Here is a 20,160-nt window from a genome sequence, read left to right as displayed (position 1 = left end):
TTAAATAGTTTGCCTTGGGAGCTAACCGTGGTTGCGCTTTCTAAAAGTTATTTTCGTAATGCCACCAGATACAGGTGAGTATAAAGTATTAAATTATCTGTTTCTCAGACCAAATGCTCATATAGCATATTTAAGTGCTCCAATAACTTTTCCCATGTTAGCAGTAAACAGATTTAAAACATTTCCTTCAAGAATACCTGCAAGCTTGCCATAAGAATTACAATTAAATCATTGCTACTTTCACAAACAAGTACTGCAGAACTACTAGCGAAATCTTTTAAATTACACGCTGCTTCTAATAGCTGCATTTTCTTCTCAGTTGTCTATTGGTCTACAGAGATTTCCTTTAAATGTCTTTTCAGCAAAATATCTCCAGCTCTTCACTTGTTTTTACTGTCCTCTGAGCTCTACCTATAGACAATCTCCTTCCCCCCATTTTTTTAAAACTTGTTTTATGGATATTCTAACACAACTTAAGTACCAATTTTATATATATTTGATTAATATAAACCTTTGTGAAGCCACAGTGAAACAGAGGTCTTTTCGCATAGTCTGTAAGTTAGCAGAATCCTATGGAGGCTTTCCTAAAGGCGATACTTGCAAGGGGATACAATGATCCCTATTTCAGAGGACCCAGCATAACCATAAACATTTTCAGGCCCTTTATCTGCTAAATTGCTAAATACCTCAGGTTGCTATGTAGGATAGTTTAGATGCATATATATATATATGTGGAGATATATATATATATATTTATATACATATATAAAATAAATACAAATTTGAAGTTTACATATTAGGAAATATTCTGTAATACTGTGGAGATCTGGGGGCAATAAATCTTCAGACCATATCCATGAAGTTATTTTGTATGGGGAAAAGTTTTGTTTAAAGTTACCTGCTGGTCTTCCTCTTTTAGGGCTTACTTTTGGAGCCACAGCCGCTGCAGCTGCTACCACCGCAGCTTCTGCAGCTTCAGCTTGGTTTTCAGCCTAATTTAAAGAAGGCAATTCACAAATTAAAACCATAGACCCTCTCCCCGTAAAGCAGCTATTTCTTACTTGCTTCCTAAAATATTGCATAAAATATATTTCTAAACCGCTAAAAAAATAAAAAAAAAAAAAACAGCCACAAACTAGTTTAGTAGAGTAAGGATGCATAAAAAGCCCAGTATTTTCTGGATAAAAACTCATAAATACTTGGGACAAAGCACTTTGTTTATAAGGGGGAAAGCAAACCTTAAATAATTGTCGCAATGGTCACTGCAAACAACCTGGAGCAATATGCTGCAATCATTCAGGTTTTATAACTCATCGGAAGAAAGCTTGAATGTGCACACTGCTGATGGCATGGTCTTGCAGTCAACACAAACTTGACGGACAGTGCTCTCAAGGAGAGAAGCTGGCATCAGTGACTGCTTCAGTCTTCCAAACTTCATCTACTGCTGAATGTGCATCAACACACTGAGATTCTAGTCTTATTCCAGATCAATTAATTTTAAAATAAGACTTATGTCTAAAATTCTTTATATGGCTATTAACGTTGCCTTGTTATTTTTCTAGAACATCAGGTGAAGAGAGAGAGCTGGAAAATCCAAAGGAATCCCTTTGAAAAGTAATGAAAACTAATGATGCCGCTGGAGTTTGGGTTTTTTTTAAATATAAAATAAAAGTTATTAAGTTTTGCTTTTGAAATCTACAGACCAAAAGTTTTTAAAATTTTATAAGCATAATATTTTAATGTTAAATTTTGTGGAATAACAGCCCCGTTGATCTTCATTTGAAAAGTATTTAAATGCTTTGCTGATGGTTTTATCCAGTATTAATAAACAATACACATATCAAAATCCCATTAAGAAAACAGGAGACAGAGTTGTAGTATGTTTTATGTTTGTCCAGTTAATAGCAGGAAAGTGCGTAAATAGTTTTTCAACTGCTTGATTGCTTCATTTGTATAAAACATACTCTCTTCCAGTCATACTGACCTGTTAGTGTGTAGTTTTTCGATGTGTCAGGATGGCTTTTTACTGTGTTTCATATGAGTTGGAAACATTGTTTTTATAGCAGTTAATGTTAAAGTTTAATTTTGTTCTTGTAAAACATTGTACCAAGCGATGCTATGTACCAATTGTACCAGTTTATGCTGTGTGAATTCTCATAGTGTGCTTTTGGTATTATAGATGTCATACTAGGAAGAAATATGGTGTTTTCACTGAACCTACTGATGATGCACATTGGTTAGAAAACGGTCTTAAATGCTTTTTTAAAAAAAAATTAAAGTCTTTAAGAATTGACTTCTTTGTACGAGTTTAATCTTCAAAGTGTATAAATCAAGGCATATCTAAATCAAAGCTGTTAAGAACTTTTCCTTGGTAAGAACTTGAGGGGTTTAGAACTCAGGTTTTCCAAAAAAAACCCTTGTAAACATTTCTGAAGGCAAGGAAGGAAGGAGACAGAGAAGTGCTACACTTGTAAAATCACCCCCCTGCCTTGCTCTCTTTCGCTTTCTCTCTGCCCCTCTGGCCCCCCTCTCTAACCCCTGTGCTGTCTCTGCCCTCCTCTGGTTGTCTTGGCCTACTGAGCTGACATCACTCGAATAACTAGACTGATGTTGGAGGCCCACTGTTTGACCTTTGGTATGTTGCTACGTAGGTGTTAGAGTTGTAACTTTTGTTAGATGAAGCACAGCGAAGCAGGTGTTATTAAAAAAAAAAAAAGAAAGAAAACAAACAAAAAACCAAACCAAAACAAAAAAGCCCACAACACATAATTTGCAGAAATAGCAGAACTAAACTTATGCAAGAAAGAATATTTGCCTGGTGACTCGCTACACCAATCAACAAGCGACAGTTCAAAACAGTCCAACGACAACTAAAGATGAAATAATCTGGAAGGTGCTCTCCACCTCATAAAACACATCCACCTCAGCCCGAAGAGGGGCAGCATGACTCTGGCTTTGGGGATGCCTGGGACCATGCTCGTATGTGGCCAGAACAGAAGCCCTCTCAGACACCTTCTAGCAACCTGCTCCTCCCAACCTCTGACAACTGCTGCTCCTGTCAGCAAGGGAAGGGGAAGTAGAGATAGTCATTTTTGCTGTAACTTTGTAGGGTTCTTTGCACTAAAAATCACTCTTTCACAGGGACAGTAAATATCCCAACTCCTTCACACAGAACCAGCTATTGCACAGTAATCAAGGCATGCATTTAGTCTGTCCAGACCTAACCACTGACATTACTAAAACTGCTGTCAGAAGTGGGATACGAAGGAAGCTTTGGACTGTGAAAAGAGGATTGTACAGCTGTAGTGCATCCAACAGATGTCCACAATGCAGAGATGCAGAGACCACCTACAGCTGCCAAATTTGTTTGCCTGAGTGTAATCTTGCAGATCTTGAGGGTGGGTGCTTGGGGGTAAGAGTCTGTGAGGAAGTACGTTTAGAACTCCTACATGAGGCAGGATAGCACAAACATTTTGAAACTGGTTCTAACGTAAGTGTCACCGTTTATTGCAGGACAACAATAAAGTGTGGCAGATGCTCTCTATTAACCCCCGCCCTCCCCACTAAGGAAAGGGAGTAGGAGAAAAAGGGAGAGAGACTTACGAGTTGGAAAGTTAAGAAAGCTTTACTAATAATAGTAACAATGAGAGAAAACAATGCAAAATATACAAAACCAATATTGAATTTCCCAGAGTAGTGCAGCAGCAGTGGCAAGTCACTTGCTTTGGGGGCTGGCCTCTCGCCAGAGGCTGCAGGGCAGACACCAGGAAGTCCTGGACTGGATTCAGCAGTAGACAGGAACTGGATTCAGGAGTGCACGGACTGGAACCAGGATCAGGATTGCCGGCAGGGGAACAGGCAGGGTCCTCTACAGACACCAGCCATGGACAAAGAGAGCAAGGCCCTCGTGATCTCCCACCTTTATACTGTGTATGACATGGATGGCATGGAATACCTCGTTGGTCAGTTTGGGTCGCCTGTTCTGTCCACCCCTCCCTGCAAGCACAACCCTCTCACTTATGGGATGTACAAAATTTATCAGCGACCTTGGCTGCTATAGCAATAAAAGATAAACCTGGGCCTTTTCTGCATACTATTCCTATCGTTAGCTCAGTAAAACTGTAAGCATCAGGCATTATCAGCTCCGGAGCGAACACTGTCCGAAAAACATGCAGCCAACTTCAGAAAAATGCAGTTACTTAGAAGAACCTAGCTGAAAGGAAAATTAACTAACAGAGAACTGGTCTTGTTTTAAACAAAATCAGGACAGCAAGGGAACCCGGGATGTGACTCCTGAACTTCCAGTACCTGGATGGGATGACGAATGGGTGCCTTTGGCTGAGTGCCTGGTTGGCCCTCAAGGACAATTGGTGAAAATTTTAATAGACACAGGAGCACAAATTTCAATACTGACACAAGAAACTGAAGCAGCTGACGGATTTCTGAAAGTGCATTTACAGCACCAAGGCTGGACAATTAATCTGACTAAAATGCTACTGTACTATTTTTAGGAATAGTTTGACATGGACAACTTAGAGAAATTCCAGATAAGGTACAGCACACAGTCCAGCAGTTTTCTGTACCAGCTGCACTAAAACAATCACATGCTTTTTTTTGGGTTTTTTTTAGGGCATGGGAGAACTTTTATCCCCACATCTTCTGTGGAGGAGGATTCCCCTTGTGAAGGGTTAATAGAAGAGCACAATAAGGTCGATTCACTTGAATCACAAAACAATAGGGAAGTAGATAATATGGCCTCTGCCGAGCTGCATGCTCAAGCTCTAAATGTGCATATAGTTTGTGGACATGGATCAGCTTATGCTGCACACGCATGGGACATTGCTCACATTCAAACCCCTTTGCTATTATATACTTATAAAACATGCTCACATCATTGTGCTACTTGTACACAACTACATTTAAGGGCATTATGTAGGCCATGGGGAAAGATAAAATGGGGTCAGCGGGCCTCGAATACCTGTCAGGTTGATTGTATGGGCCCCCTGCCCCAGTCTAGGGGGTGGCAATACGTATACACTGCTGTGGATACAGTGTCAGGACTAACAACAGGGGAAATGGAATTATTCACACCAATGGATTGTGAAGTGGGACTGCAGCCTATTGATCTAGATGTAAAAATCCATGTAATAACTTCAGAGAATGCTGTATGGCTTTGTACCTTGACTTCTCCTCTTATTTTACATCCTTTGCTAATGTCAGATTCTCAAGTTCTTGTGTTTCTTCAATAAATACCTGTACCTTATCTAGAGGAGACAGCATTGGAACAGTGTTATTGGTGTCAAGAATGCAACACTGCATTGAAGTTCAACCTGAAAAAGCACAAGCCAGAGCTCTCCAAACTGTGTGGGTAATTACCTCACATCAGGTTATCAGACCTAGAGTAACATCAGCTGCAGGAGCTGGAGAAATGTTTTGTATTACTGGGAGGTGATGGCACTCCTCTTTTCCTTTCCTATCACAGGCTGGCTCGTCATGCTTTGCAATCTTGTATTACGAGCCTATGCCCTGGATATGTTTCCACAAGACCAATATATAAATACTTAGATTTGGTTTGCCTCTACTGTAACTACCTCATCTGCCTTTTGTATTAAGGGAAGACTAACAGTTGCAGATCTTTTGACAATATGTTTTATCAGCATGACAACCCTGGTAGCTGTATTGCAGAATTATACCGTGCTAAGGGATTTTGATATTAATGTTTCTTATTGTTATTTTTCTGAGTAGGTAAAGGCTATAAACGCTGCTTCGATTTTGAAGGCATGTGTTGCTTCAGCATAACTGATGAATTATCCAGCATGGAAGACAGCATTTGACATCCTCAGCACTTGATGCATCAAATGAAACAATATACTGACAATGCCTGGCTGAATAACTCACTTAATTCCTTGACGAGACGAATGGGACACCTGATTTAAAGCATTATTGTACATATATGTTTATTCCTTTTCCTATATGTGTTTACTATGTATCTCTGTAAATTGCTCTGTGCTACACCTCACAAGCCCAAGTGAACAACTCTGGCTTTGCTGGCCCCAGCAGAAGCAGTTTCTTGAGTGAGGAGGTGGAATGTATGGGAATGGCGCAAGAATGGCGAGGAGGAACATTGTAAGTATGCTCAAGCAACTGCAGCTGGGGTGTAGAAAAGCACATAAACCACAAGTAGAACCTCTGTGTTTAGATAATGGGCCTGTGAATAACTGTAAAGGTACTTCATCATACATCCTTGAGACTCCTACAGGCAAAGATCAGAGCAGTGGTACAAAATGCAGAATTAGTGCACAATGGATTTTCCCTTACTTCTAATGGGATAACCTGTCTGGCAGACCCTGCTGAGGCCAGTCTATTTCATCTTTTTGTTTTGCAGCTTCCTCTAAGATGAAAGTATAATATATCATCCTATTGCTGCTGAAGGTACATCATGTCCTGATGGGACTGAAGGGGAGTGGAAAGTATTATCAGTGGGAGAGCTTATTCGGATGGTCACTGTCAAAAACGAGAACTTTGATCCTAATTCTTCATCCGGTTGTGATTTTGTTAGCTCTAACAGTATTGCACTAGTTACTTGCAACCATTTTACATATAAGAGTCTGGTAAACATCTAAGAAAATACTCCCTGTTCGTCATGAGATATCTCTCAATAGTACAATTGATACTGACATTTTATATTACTAAAGCTATTTGCTTAACAGAAGTTCACATGCATGTTAACACTGTATGTAGACAATATTAATTAACATTTAAACCAAGCAGTTTATCAAACAATTGGACTCTTACCACTGATCTACAATTTGCCACATATTTATGACATAGAGGCAAGAGGTAACCGCACTGCCACTCTATGAGAGAAGAAAGTAGGTTGACTGTAGTCAGGGGGTGGAGCATGGCAAATGCACTCGACACCCCCACCCCCCCCAGCCAAACCAGTAGCAGTTGGGTCCAGGCTCCAAAGGAGATAAGGGCCTGAGCTGCAGCCAGGCCAAGAAATCCTTTTAGGAAACCCATAAGGAAGCAGAACAGAATCACAGAATCATTTTGGTTGGAAGAGACCCTCAGGATCATCGGGTCCAACCATAACCTAACCTAACTCTAGCACTAAACCATGTCCCTAGGAACCTCATCTAAACGCCTTTTAAACACCTCCAGGGTTGGTGACTCCACCACTTCCCTGGGCAGCCTGTTCCAATGCCTGACAACCCTTTCTGTAAAGAATTTTTTCCTAATATCCAATCTAAACCTCCCCTGGTGCAACTTGAGGCCATTTCCCCTTGTCCTATCTCTTGCTGCTTGGGAGAAGAGACCAACACCCTCCATGCTACAACCTCCTTTCAGGTAGTTGTAGACAGCGATAAGGCCTCCCCTCGGCATCCTTTTCTCACGGGTGAACAGCCCTCCCTCAATTGCTCCTTATAAGACTTGAGCTCCGGGCCCCTCACCAGCTTCGTCGCCCTCCTCTGCACTCTCTCTAGTACCTCAATGTCCTTCTTATGATGAGGGGCCCAAAACTGAACACGGTATTCAAGGTGGGGCCTCATCAGTGCTGAGTACACTGGCACAATCACTTCTCTAGTCCTGCTGGCCACACTATTCCTGATACACGCCAGGATGCTGTTGGCCTTTTTGGACACCTGGGCATGCTGCTGGCTCATATTCAGCCAGCTGTCAGTCAGCACCCCCAGATCCTTTTCTGCCAGGCAGCTTCCCAGCCACTCTTCTCCGAGCCTGTAGCGCTGCCTGGGGTTGTTATGACCCAAGTGCAGGACCCGGCACTTGGCCTTGTTAAACCTCAGACAATTGGCCTCAGCCCAACGATTCAGCTGGTCCAGATCCCTCTGTATGGCCTTCCTACCCTCCAGCAGATCAACACTCCCACCCAATTTGGTGTCATCTGCAAACTTACTAAGGGCGCACTCAATCCCTTCATTCCAATCATTGATCAAGAGATTAAACAGAACTGGCCCCAATACTGAGCCCCGGGGAGCACCACTCGTGACTGGCCGCCAACTGGATTTGGCCATGAGCTGCCAGCTTCTCCAGGAGAATGCTGTGGGATACGGTGTCAAAGGTTGTACTGAAGTCTAAGTACACAACATCCAGAGCCTTTTCCTCATCTGCTAGGTGGGTCACCTTGTCATAGAAGGGGATCAGGTTGGTATAGCAACTGAAAACTGACAAAGTTGTGGGTACAGGTAGTCTCGTGCATACCTTTCCCACTATACGCAATTGGGGACAGGCGGGGAATGACAGTGTCAGGGATTGTGGTGGCCCATCCACCTCTGGGGGTGTACATTGGAAGAAGAGGAAGAAACTGAGACCATATTATCTTTACACGGTGCTGATTTCTGAGACTGTATTGGTTCTGGCTGGGATGGAGTTAACTTCCCCCATAGCAGCCCTCATAGTGCTGTGCTTTGTATTTGTAGCTAGAAAGGTGTTGATAACACATCAGTGTTTTGGCTATAGCTGAGCAGTGCTGCACAGCATAAAGGTTGTCTCTCCAGGCCCCCCCCTCCCCCTTCCCCCCAAAGGCCAGTAGGCTGAAGAGCGGGCAAGAGGTTGGGAGGAGACATAGCCAGGACAGCTGACCCAAATTGATCGAAGGGATATTCCATACCACATGACATCGTACTGAGCAATAGAAGCTAAGAGAAGAAAGTGTGTGTGGGGGGGCATTTGTTATTAAGGCGTTTCTCTTCTGAAGCATACTGAGGCCCTACTTCTCAGGAAGATGTTGGACATGATCTGCTGATGGGAAGTAGAGAATAATTTCTTTTTTTTTTCTTTTCTTTTCTTTTCTTTTCTTTCTTTTTTTTTTGTTGCTTTGTTTTTCTTTCTTTCCATGCACGACCGTTGCTTTCTTTCATTAAACCACTTTTATCTCGACTCACCAGTTTTTCATCTTGTTTTCTCCCGCTGTCCTGCTGAGGAGAGGGAGTGACAGAGTGGGTTCGGGGATGTGGGCACCAGCGGCTTAGAGCTAGATAACCGGGAGGCACCATGGTTGGGGGGTCTCTGTCCAGTGATGGAGCTGTGGATAGTGCAATCAGATCTTGTGGTGAAACTAATCTGTGACACAGACTGCTTGCTGCTGGGGCGAGAGGATGCGATTTACAGAAAGAGGACCTTCTGGATATGTGCATCCAGAACTGGTGGCACATGACTGAAGAAGGGATTCAGAGATTAAGGGAATGAGCAGTGGTCAAAGTGCTGTATGGCATAACAACCCACCTTTGACCAGTCTGGACCAAGAGGGGGTGACCCAGGCCATTTGGAAGTGATCGGTTTGTGGGGAGGGTCCTCAGTTAGCCAGTACCATGGCTGGGATGATCTTAGGAAGCAATTCCTTGGCCCTGGTGGAGGAAGAAGGTGATGCACTCCATCTGTGAAGTTTCTACCTCCTCCACTGTTAAGGCGCGGGTGGCCGCCATGTGAGAACAAGAGGACCCAGTGCCACCTGCTGATGGACTGAAGGAGCAGATGCCCCAGAGTGACCCACGGAGCTCTGTGGCCATGGCTGTAAGAGCAATGGAAGGACATGGCCCGGTGGCATGGCAGAAGCACCAGGGAGTTGGCCACCCAGGTACCTGAACTCCAACAGCAAGAAAGGACATCCGCCAAGCCACAGCAGGCTGAGAATGGCCTCACACCATCAGCCCCACCAGCAGAAGAATCCTCCTACACCTTTCTCCTGGAAGAATTGGCTCTGATAAACCTCCCGTAGGGAAGCCCTGCCCCCAGTCAGGATGGGAAAAGGGATGAAGAAGATGTTACAGAGGATAACAGGATTTACTGTTCCACCCATCCTCTCCCTTTCCCTGAGCTTTTATTGCTGAGCACAACGTCATATGGTATGGAATAGCAGTATCTCTACTTCATGTGGGATGTAAACTGTCACAGGGTGTCCCAGAATAAGTGGACGGCTTTTTTCTACTACTGTTGCTGCTGCTGCCACTGATCTAATGCAGGCTGGTACTCCCGCTGCGATGGGATTTAGCTGTGCGGAGTAGTATGCAACTGGTCTTCGGTGGGGTCCTAACTTCTGTGTTATCCCCTTTCCTTCATGTACATACACATTAAAGGTCTTTGCATAATCTGGGAGTCCTAGGGCTAAGGCTCCTTTTATTGCTTTAAAGGCTTACTTCCTTTCTGGGCCCCATGCAATAGGCTCTACTTCCACATCTCTTGATGCTTCTGTTAGGGGTTTTGTTGGTTCTCCTAACTCAGGGAACCACGGCTGACAGAATCCTACTGCTCCAAGGAATCTGCACACCTGCTTCTTTGTGACCGGATGTGGAAGTTAAACTATAACGTCTACCCTTTCTGGGTGTATTTCTCGCTGTCCTTCCCTTAAAATAAAACCTTAAGTATTTTACTTCTTTCTGACACAGCTGAAGTTTGGACAGAGATGCACAGTGCCCTTTCTCCACTAAGGCAGTACATAAATGCGCAGTGTCTATTGTACAGGCGCTTTCATCCTTACTTGCTACTAGTAAATCATGTACATATTGCACAGAAACATATTCACACAGCAGTTTTATCTCTCTTAAATCATTTCCTAGTATTCACAAAAATAATAGTAGGCGACCCTGCCAACCCTTGTGGGAGACGTGCCCAGGACAGTTGCTGTCCTTTCCACGTGAAAGCAAACAGAAGTTGGTTGTTTTCATCTAGTGGGATATGAAAAAAAAACCCAGCAGTTAGATCAATTACAGTAAAACATTTTGCCCAATGCGGTATTTGCAGGAGTATAGTGGAGGGATCAGGCACTACTGGGTAAGGAACCACTACGTGCTGGCTAATTGCTCGTAAATCTTGTACAAAGCAATATTCTGGGTCTCCATCTTCATCTAATCTATTTTTCTTTACCGGGAGTATAGGGGTATTGTAGGGTGACTCACATACTTTTAAGATTCCCTGAGCTAGACATTTGCCAATTTGGGTTTGAACGCTTTTTTCTGCTTCTTGGGGGAGAGGGTACTGTTTCACAGCAGGAAGAACTCCTCCCTTTCATCATACGCAAACACAGCCACACCTAGATTTTTTTGCAGGTTTCCCCCTTGCCAGCAGGGCACATGGTCTTTAAAGTACTTCCGTATGTCGGGGGTCGCTTGATCCACAAACACACTATTTGCAAGTGCTTCCTTAAAATTCTGCTGGGTCGTTCTCCCATATTTCAACAAGGCTTGTCAGAGCTGATCCCCAAATCACTCGGGTGTTCGTCTAATCTCTGCCTACATTCTTGCACTGTAGTCCAATTATCCCCTAACTCGCCACACGCTCTAATTGCTTCCACTAGAAGGGCAAGTGGTTCTATCCCCACTATTATTATAATCCCAATTTGGATCAATAGCTGGTCAGGGATTCCCATTCCCTCCAACCCGCTGAGCTACTTCTGCATCCTTATTATTTGCCCTCTCTTGTCAGGTTGAAATAGTTCTTTCAAGAGTATCTGAGTATCTTTCCAATTCGGGTTATATCCAGTACATATATTAGAGAACAACTGAGCACATCTTTCAGCATCTTCTCTCAGTCTTGGCGTTTTGCCTCCCCATATGGCTAGATCACTAGGATTCCAAGGCTGTTCAGTATATACATTTAACACAGGCAGAGCCCCCCCCACCCCCCTCCCCCTGGTTGCATAGCAGCAGGATTAGGTAGTGCGTACACACACGCAGGCACGTCGCAAGAAGAGCCAGAGGCCACGAATGCATTGCAAAGAGCAAGTTTTATTTTAGCTACCTCTCTACTGGGGGATCTCCGAAGCCACACCTAAGCTCCCAGGCAGAGGTGACACCAGCGGGGACGCAGGTGCTGGTCAGTTCAGCCCTGCTGGAAGATCACCGGGCCTGTTGAGCTCGCCCGTATTTCAAGGCTTCAGGCAGGCGCAGTCTCCCGCTCTTTCTCACAACAAAGCAGGAATCTCAGACATAGTGATAAGGTGCCTAGAGTTTCTCACAGGCCTATGTTATCTAACACAGAGGTTCTACTCATCAAGCACACGAGGTCAGCAAAACAATTATAGCGTGATGTATGTGCTTTTTCTACAGACAGGGGCAAGTCACTTGAGCGTATTTACATTTAACTAATCTCCTCGCCAAATCTTCCGCTATATCCCCATACAGGTAGCACAATAGAAATTGTAGGATAGAGTCCGGCAGCTGGCAGAGTAGCATCAGAGGACAGAGAAGAAGTGAAAGGTGAGGCAGACGCAGTCTGCACTCTGCCATTTGGAGCACTAGCTTCAGCTACGGTACGCATTACCTCTTTTGTCCCAATTCCCCGACTCGGGTGCTTTCTCCCACACGCCCAGTCACCCCAAACATGCCAAAAATCCATTTGTCCCAGGAATCTGTTTTCTAGGTGATGTCACAAGAAGGTATGTTTCTGCTGATCAAAGGATCCTTGCGATGGCCACCGTTCTGCTGGGCTTCCGTTTTCGGTTATAAATGGGCCATCTTCTCAACATAAGGTCATTGCGCGCTTTGTTGACAAACTCGCTGTACCATACATTTTTTCCCAATTTTGTAATCCCTCGGCTAAGGGCGTACCCTTCTCTATGCCGGGTATATTCCCCATTGCCTTTAACTATGTGCTATGTACGCTTTACGCTGATCAGGCCCCGTGCTACCCTGCTAATTTGTACGCTTTACGCTGCCACGCACCCCCTCCTTTGTGTGCGCTTTACACTGCCACGCACCTGTGAACAAGCTGCAGCAGTACTTTCCCTAAATCTGCTCTGGGAATTTTAACACTCTCCCTTTGGTGCCTCCTGCTCTCCAAAGGTCCCAGGTGAACTCACCCGTTGCCGGCAGTTGAATGTTTGAAGACGAGAGGCTCTGAAGGTGGTGGCCTAGGGTCCCATCTGGGGCGCCAAACTGTTAGATAAGTTTCTTTTCCCTAGGTTTCCCATTGCAAAGACTCAGGCATGGATTCTAGAAATTCTCCTAAAATAAATAATTTATTTGCTTGTCTCAAAAAGACTGTGGCAACGCAGACTGAGGTTCTGTCCCGAACGGTGGCTGTTCAGGTCTCCGGCTGCAGGGAGTGCCAGAGCCTGCTGCTGCCAGGGGAGGGAGGCCAGCACTCTACTTGTGTGAGGTGTGAGCAGGTGCAAGATCTGCTCGACATGGTTGTGAAACTTAAGGAGGAGGTTGAGACGCTGAGGTCCATCAGGGAGTGCGAAAGGGAGATCGACTGGTGGAGTAACACCCTGACGTGCCAGTCGGAAAGGCCCCAGGGAGGTACCCCCGAAAAGGAGATGGACCTCCTGCCCTCTCGGACAGAGGCGGAGGTCCTGAGACAGCCCCACCCTTGTCGCTGTCGGGCAGAGGTAAGGGACCTAAAAGAAGACGAGGGTTGGAAGCGTATTCCAGTTCGGCATCACGGGCAGCCCCCCTCCCTGCCTGCTTTGCCTCCCCAGGTGCCCCTCCGTAATAGGTTTGAGGCCCTGGATCTTGAAGAAGAGGTAGGTGAGGAGGTGGTGCCAAGCCTGCCTACAAGATCACATAGGAAGAGGCGGTTGACTACACAACTTAAGACTGCCTCTGATAAGAAAGAAAGAAGGGTGATTGTAATAGGAAATTCCCTTCTGAAAGGAACAGAGGGCCCGATATGCAGGGTTGACCCTCACCTTAGGGAAGTCTGTAGTCTACCTGGAGCCCGGATCAAGGATATTGCTAGAGAGCTCCCCAGACTGGTGCACCCGACAGACTACTACCCGCTGCTGGCTTTCCAGACAGATGGGGTGGAAGCTGCTTCCCGTAGTCTGAGGGGAATGAAGAACGATTGCAAGGTCTTGGGAAGGATGGTGAAAGACTCAGGGGCTCAAGTGATCTTCTCTTCACTCCTTCCCTCTTCAAGTGACGATGTGGGGTGGAATGGGAAAATTCAGTCTCTAAATGGTTGGCTGCAAGACTGGTGCTACAGGCAGGGCTTTGGTTTTTTTGATAATGGCTGGTTTTATAAGACTCCAGTCCGGACAGTGTTACGCGGGAAAGGCTTATCTCGCAGGGGCAAAAGGATGCTGGGGCAGGAATTAGCTGGGCTCATTTGGAGAGCTTTAAACTAGGCTCGAAGGGGGATGGGGTTGTAGCTGGGCTTGCCCCAGTGGGGCAGCATTCTAAAACGGATGAGGACCGGGTGGCCTCCTGTGCCCCTAGGGAGAAATTGCTGTGCTCTGCTCGCTCCCTGAAATGCCTGTACACCAATGCACGCAGCATGGGGAATAAGCAGGAGGAGTTAGAATCCTATGTTCGGTCGGGAGATTATGATCTGGTGGCAATCACAGAAACGTGGTGGGACAGTTCACATGACTGGAATGTGGTCATGGATGGCTACGCCCTTTTCAGGAAAGACAGGCCAGCCAGGCGTGGTGGTGGAGTTGCTCTCTATGTGAGAGAGCAACTGCAATGTACTAAATTCTGCCCAGGAGCGGATGAGGAACGAGTTGAGAGTGTATGGGTCAGGATCAAGGGGCAGGCTGGCAGGGGTGATACTGTTGTAGGTGTCTATTATAGGCCACCAGATCAGGCTGAGGAACTTGATGAGGCCTTCTATGTGCAGCTGAGAGTGGCCTCACAGTCACAGGCCCTGGTTCTTGTGGGTGATTTTAACTTCCCCGATGTTTGCTGGAAGGACCATTCAGCCAGCCAGCCACAGTCCAGGAGGTTCCTCCAGTGCATTGATGATAACTTCCTCATGCAGATGGTGGAGGAGCCAACTAGGAGAGGTGCACTGCTGGATCTCATCCTCACTAACAAAGAGGGTCTGGTCAAAGCAGTAAAGGTTGAGGGCTGCCTGGGTTGCAGTGACCACGAGATGGTGGAGTTCAGCATCTCGTGTGGCAGGAACAGAACAGCAAGTAGAACTGCAACCCTGGACTTTAGCAGGGCCAACTTCGGCCTTTTCAAGCAATTGCTGGGGGAAATCCCATGGGCAAGACTGCTTGAAGGAAAAGGGGCCCAAGAGAGCTGGATTGCATTCAGAGATTGCTTCTTCCATGCTCAGGATGAGAGCATCCCCAGACGTAGGAAGTCGAGGAAGGGAGCCAGGAGGCCTGCGTGGTTGAATAGGCATCTGTTGGGTATGCTCAAGCAGAAGAGGAGAGTTTACAGGTCATGGAAGCAGGGGCTGGCCACTTGGGAGGAATATAAGGCTGCTGTTAGAGGATGTAGGAAGGCAGCTCGGATAGCCAAGGCCTCCTTAGAATTACAGCTGGCGAGAGGGGTCAAGGACAGCAAAAAGAACTTTTTCAAATACATAGCAGATAAAACTAATACCAGAGGCAATGTAGGCCCACTGATGAATGAGGTGGGTGCCCTGGTGGCGGAAGACAGAGAGAAGGCAGAATTGCTGAATGCCTTCTTTGTCTCTGTCTACTCTGCTGGAGGCTGTCCTGGGGAGCCCTGTACCCCTGAGACCCCGGATGAAGCCAGGTCAATGGAGGAGCTTGCTTTAGTCGATGAGGACCGGGTTAGGGAGCAATTAAATAGTCTGGACATCCATAAATCCATGGGTCCAGATGGGATGCATCCGTGGGTGCTGAGGGAGCTGGCTGAAGTCATTGCTGGACCGCTCTCCATCATTTTTGCCAAGTCTTGGGAAACGGGAGAGGTGCCCGAGGATTGGAGGAAAGCAAATGTCACTCCAGTCTTCAAAAAGGGCAAGAAGGAGGACCCGGGTAATTATAGACCGGTCAGCCTCACCTCTGTCCCTGGGAAAGTAATGGAACAGCTTATCCTTGGTGCCATCTCAAGGCATATGAAGGATAACGGGGTTATCAGGGGCAGTCAGCATGGCTTTACCAAGGGTAAGTCATGCTTGACCAACCTCATAGCCTTTTATGAGAATGCAACAAGGTGGATGGATGATGGCAGAGCGGTGGATGTGGTCTACCTTGACTTCAGTAAAGCCTTTGACAGAGTCTCTCACAGCATCCTCACAGCTAAGTTGAGGAGGTGTGGTCTAGACAATAGAGTAGTGAGGTGGGTTGCAAACTGGCTTAAAGAGAGAAGCCAGAGAGTGGTGGTCAATGGTGCGGAGTCCAGTTGGAGGCCAGTATCTAGTGGAGTGCCTCAGGGGTCAGTACTGGGGCCAATATTATTCAATATATTCATTAACGAATTGGACGAGGGAATTGAGTCTACTCTCAGCAAGTTTGCTGATGACACTAAGCTGGGAGGAGTGGCTGACACGCCAGAAGGCTGTGCTGCCATCCAGCGGGACCTGGACAGGCTGGAGAGTTGGGCGGGGAATAACCTGATGAAATTTAACAAGGGAAAGTGTAGAGTCCTGCATCTGGGCAGGAACAACCCCAGGTTCCAGTATAGGTTGGGAAAGTACATATTAGAGAGCAGTGTAGGGGAAAGGGAGCTGGGGGTCCTGGTGGACAACAGGATGACCATGAGCCAGCACTGTGCCCTTGTGGCCAGGAAGGCCAATGGCATCCTCGGGTGTATTACAAGGGGGGTGGTCAGTAGATCGAGAGAGGTCCTCCTTCCCCTCTGCTCCGCCCTGGTGAGACCCCATCTGGAATATTGTGTCCAGTTCTGGGCCCCTCAGTTCAAGAAGGACAGGGAACTGCTGGAGAGAGTCCAGCGTAGGGCAACAAAGATGATTAAGGGAGTGGAGCACCTCCCTTATGAAGAAAGGCTGAGGGAGCTGGGTCTCTTTAGCTTGGAGAAGAGGAGACTGAGGGGTCACCTTATTAATGTTTACAAATATATAAAGGGTGAGTGCCATGAGAATGGACCCAGGCTCTTCTCAGTGGCAAACAATGATAGGACAAGGAGTAATGGGATCAAGCTGGAACACAAGAGGTTCCACTTAAATTTGAGAAAGAACTTCTTCTCAGTGAGGGTGACAGAGCACTGGAACAGGCTGCCCAGGGAGGTTGTGGAGTCTCCTTCCCTGGAGACATTCAAAGCCCGCCTGGACACATTCCTGTGCGACCTCGCCTAGGCGTTCCTGCTCCAGCAGGGGGATTGGACTAGATGATCTTTCGAGGTCCCTTCCAATCCCAAACATACTGTGATACTGTGATACAGCGTAGAGCAGCTCAAGCTGGGTGCCTCCTGAAGAGGGACGCTCAGCAGAAAAAAAAACTTGCACAGTTATACCCCCACAATCCAAGACCCTACCCCCCGTGCGTCAGCCCAGGCCAACTGCAAAATTAGAGTCTGGGATCTCCCTGTTCTTCATCGGATCTCTTAATTTTCGTCGGGTGGGCTGTCAATTGAAGTTCCGACCTTCAGTTGCTATTTTGCACCCACAGCTGGAGAAAATAAGTTCTTGGTAATAGTCAAAACATTCTTCTGTTAGACGCCATTCTGTTCCTTTACTTATCTTCTAGCTTGAAGACTCTGAGGCCTTTTTTACTTAAAGAAGCAGAAGGTTCAAAGGTCCACAGCTTGCAGAAGTTATGCTAAGCAAACTTACTTATGCTAAGCAAATTCTATATAAGCAGTTTCTGGACTTCAAATGGCAAGATGGGTGCCACCTCATTCCTGTTGACATGACTGACAAGATTGTGGCAATGGCACCACCAACCAATGAAAAGGAAACGCAAATGTTTCTTGGAATGCTAGTATTTTGGCAAATGCACGTCTGCAGATACAGTCAGCTTGGGAACCCGCTGTACCAAGTCAGCAGAAAAGAGCTCATTTGAGAGGGGAACCGAGCAACAACAAGCCTTTGACCAGGTAAAACAAGAAGCAGCACATGCAGTTGCCCTGGGGCCCGTCAGAACCAGTCCAAGTGTCCAAAATGTGCTATACACATCAGCAGGGGACAAAACAAGCCAGTAGAGTTTATGTCAGAAAGCACTAGGAGAGACCAGAGGAAGACCCCTTGGATTCTGGAGCCGAGGCTACCAAGATACTGACAAAAACTATATCCCGACGGAAAAAAAAAATTAAAAATTAGCCACCTATAGGAATGTGGGCAGCATCTGAAGTGGTGGGGACAGAATCACAACTGCTGCTGGCACCTAGGCTACCAGTATTTCACTGGATTCTGAAAGGAGAAATGCCCTCATGTGGCAAGTGCTACCTGGAGTAAATGGACAGCCCTGATTAACCAGTGGGCTCACAGATGTCCGGGCCTGATAGAAGAACTCATGGAATGGCCAGAAAAATCATGATTTTGGGGTCTCACCCAGGGTATTACCACACGCTCAAGAAGCCTCAGGATATGACAGGCTATCTGAAGATGAGCGCCAATATGCCCTGTTCACTGACAGCTCTTGACAAATTATTGGCAATCAGAGAAGATAGAAACCTGCCATTTGGAATCCTGTCCCATGGATGATAAAAACCAGATGAAGGTGAAGGACAATTGAGTCAGTCCACTGAAGTCCAAGACATAAGAATGGCCATCGATGTAGCATTACAGAGGAAATAGCCTAGGTTATACCTGCATACTGACTCCTGGATGGTGGCCAACGCCCTCTGGGACTGGTTCATACAGCGGAAACAGAGGAAGTGGCAGAGACAAGGAAAATCTATTTGGATGGCTAACTTGAGGGAAAACATCGCACAGGATTTGGAAAAAATCTTCATGCGCCAGTGTGACACGTTGATGCGTGTACTGGGTCTGGCTGGGATGGAGTTAATTTTCTTCATAGCAGCCTCTATGGTGCTGTACTTTACATGTGTGACTAAAACAGTGTTGGCAACACAATAATGTTTTAGCTATTGCTGAACAGTGCTTACACAGTGTCAAGGCTGCCTCTGTTTCTCACTCTGCCCTCCCCCCAGGGAGTAGGCTAGGGGTGGGCAAGAGGATGGGAGGGGACACAGACGGGACAGCTGACCTGAACTGACCAAAGAGTTATTACTTTTTTTTTTTTTTTTTTTTTGCTTTCTCCCCCCACCCCTTAATCAACTATCTTTGTCTCGACCCACAAGTTTTCTCAATTTGGGCCTCCTCAACGTGAGGCTTGAGGGGTCTGAGATAACAACAGATTTGACCTTCGCATGCTAGATGGAATTTACGGTTGTTATACCTGTTTAGCTGTTGCTTGACAAGTTGTTACTCGCTGTTGCTGGTCGCAATGTTGACTTAATTGTTCTCTACACTGGTTCCCCTACCTGCTCCATGTCATACTTCCTCTCTTGCTGTACATCAAATTTGAGGGCTTGTTAAAGGCCGGTTTTGGCTTCTGCAGTTTGACGTGCTGTTTATCACTTTGTTGTGTTTTGCCTGGCAGAGTTATGATAAAAGCACTGGCCTTGAGCCTAATCAGGTATTTGGGCCCTGCGTTGCTGCTGTCTCAGTACTTCGGGAACCATCTGGTGGAGAGAATTAACAATTACACTTTTTTCCTCTTGGAGAGTCAATTTGTGGAGGAAAGAAAAAACGGCACCTTCCCCTTCTCTTGTGGGGTAGATGTTTTCTGCATTGTTACAATGTCTCTTCAGTTTCTTGAACATCCTTGGGTAATCGGAGTGCTCATATTGGTGCGTGTCAATGTCGTGGTTTAACCCCAGCCAGCACCACACAGCTGCTCGCTCAGTCCCCCCACAGTGGGATGGGAGAGAGAATCGGAAGGGTAAAAGTAAGAAAACTCGCGGGTTGAGATACAGACAGTTCAATAGGTAAAGCAAAAGCCGCGTGTGCAAGCAAAGCAAAATGAGGAATTCATTCACTACTTCCCATCTCCAGGAAAGCAGGGCTCCGTCACACATAATGGTTACTTGGGAAGACAATCTCCGAATGTCCGCCTCTTCCTTTTTCTTTCCTGCAGCTTTTATTGCTGAGCATGACATCATATGGTATGGAATATCCTTTTGGTCAGTTGGGGTCAGCTGTCCCAGCTGTGTCCCCTCCCAATTTCTTGTGCACCCCCAGCCTACTCACTGGTGGAGCGGTGTAAGAAGCAGAAAAGGCCTTGACGCTGTGTAAGCACTGCACAGCGGTAACTAAAACATCCCCGTATTATCAGACTGTTTTCAGCACATAGCCCCATACAAGCTACTATGAAGAAAATTAACTCTATCCCAGCCAAAATCAGTACAGTCAAGAATCTGTTTCCGGCCTTTCTGGAAAAAGCAAAGTTAACTGACTATTTAGGAATATCACACAGGGATGTGCCCTGACGCAGTCTGATCCTGGGTGGCAAGGTGCGTGCAAGAATATGGGCAG

The 20,160-nt window shown here is 46.1% G+C and overlaps 1 protein-coding gene across 1 annotated transcript in view; it reads right to left on the bottom strand.

Annotated features, from left to right (window-relative positions):
- Positions 1-895: 895 nt before the first annotated feature.
- The window catches only part of LOC136114587 (lens epithelium-derived growth factor-like), a 167,450-nt gene continuing 148,185 nt past the window's right edge, over positions 896-20,160 (bottom strand). The window contains exon 16 of the mRNA XM_065859960.1: positions 896-992. Within this exon, the coding sequence (XP_065716032.1) occupies positions 953-992 (40 nt within the window). The 3' untranslated portion in view covers positions 896-952. The remainder of the gene's footprint in view (positions 993-20,160) is intronic.

Source organism: Patagioenas fasciata, chromosome W, assembly GCF_037038585.1.
Source record: "Patagioenas fasciata isolate bPatFas1 chromosome W, bPatFas1.hap1, whole genome shotgun sequence".
In the NCBI taxonomy this organism is placed as follows: domain Eukaryota; kingdom Metazoa; phylum Chordata; class Aves; order Columbiformes; family Columbidae; genus Patagioenas; species Patagioenas fasciata.
The sequence above is the reverse complement of the archived record's forward strand: the minus strand, read 5'-3'. Positions and strand labels throughout refer to the sequence as shown.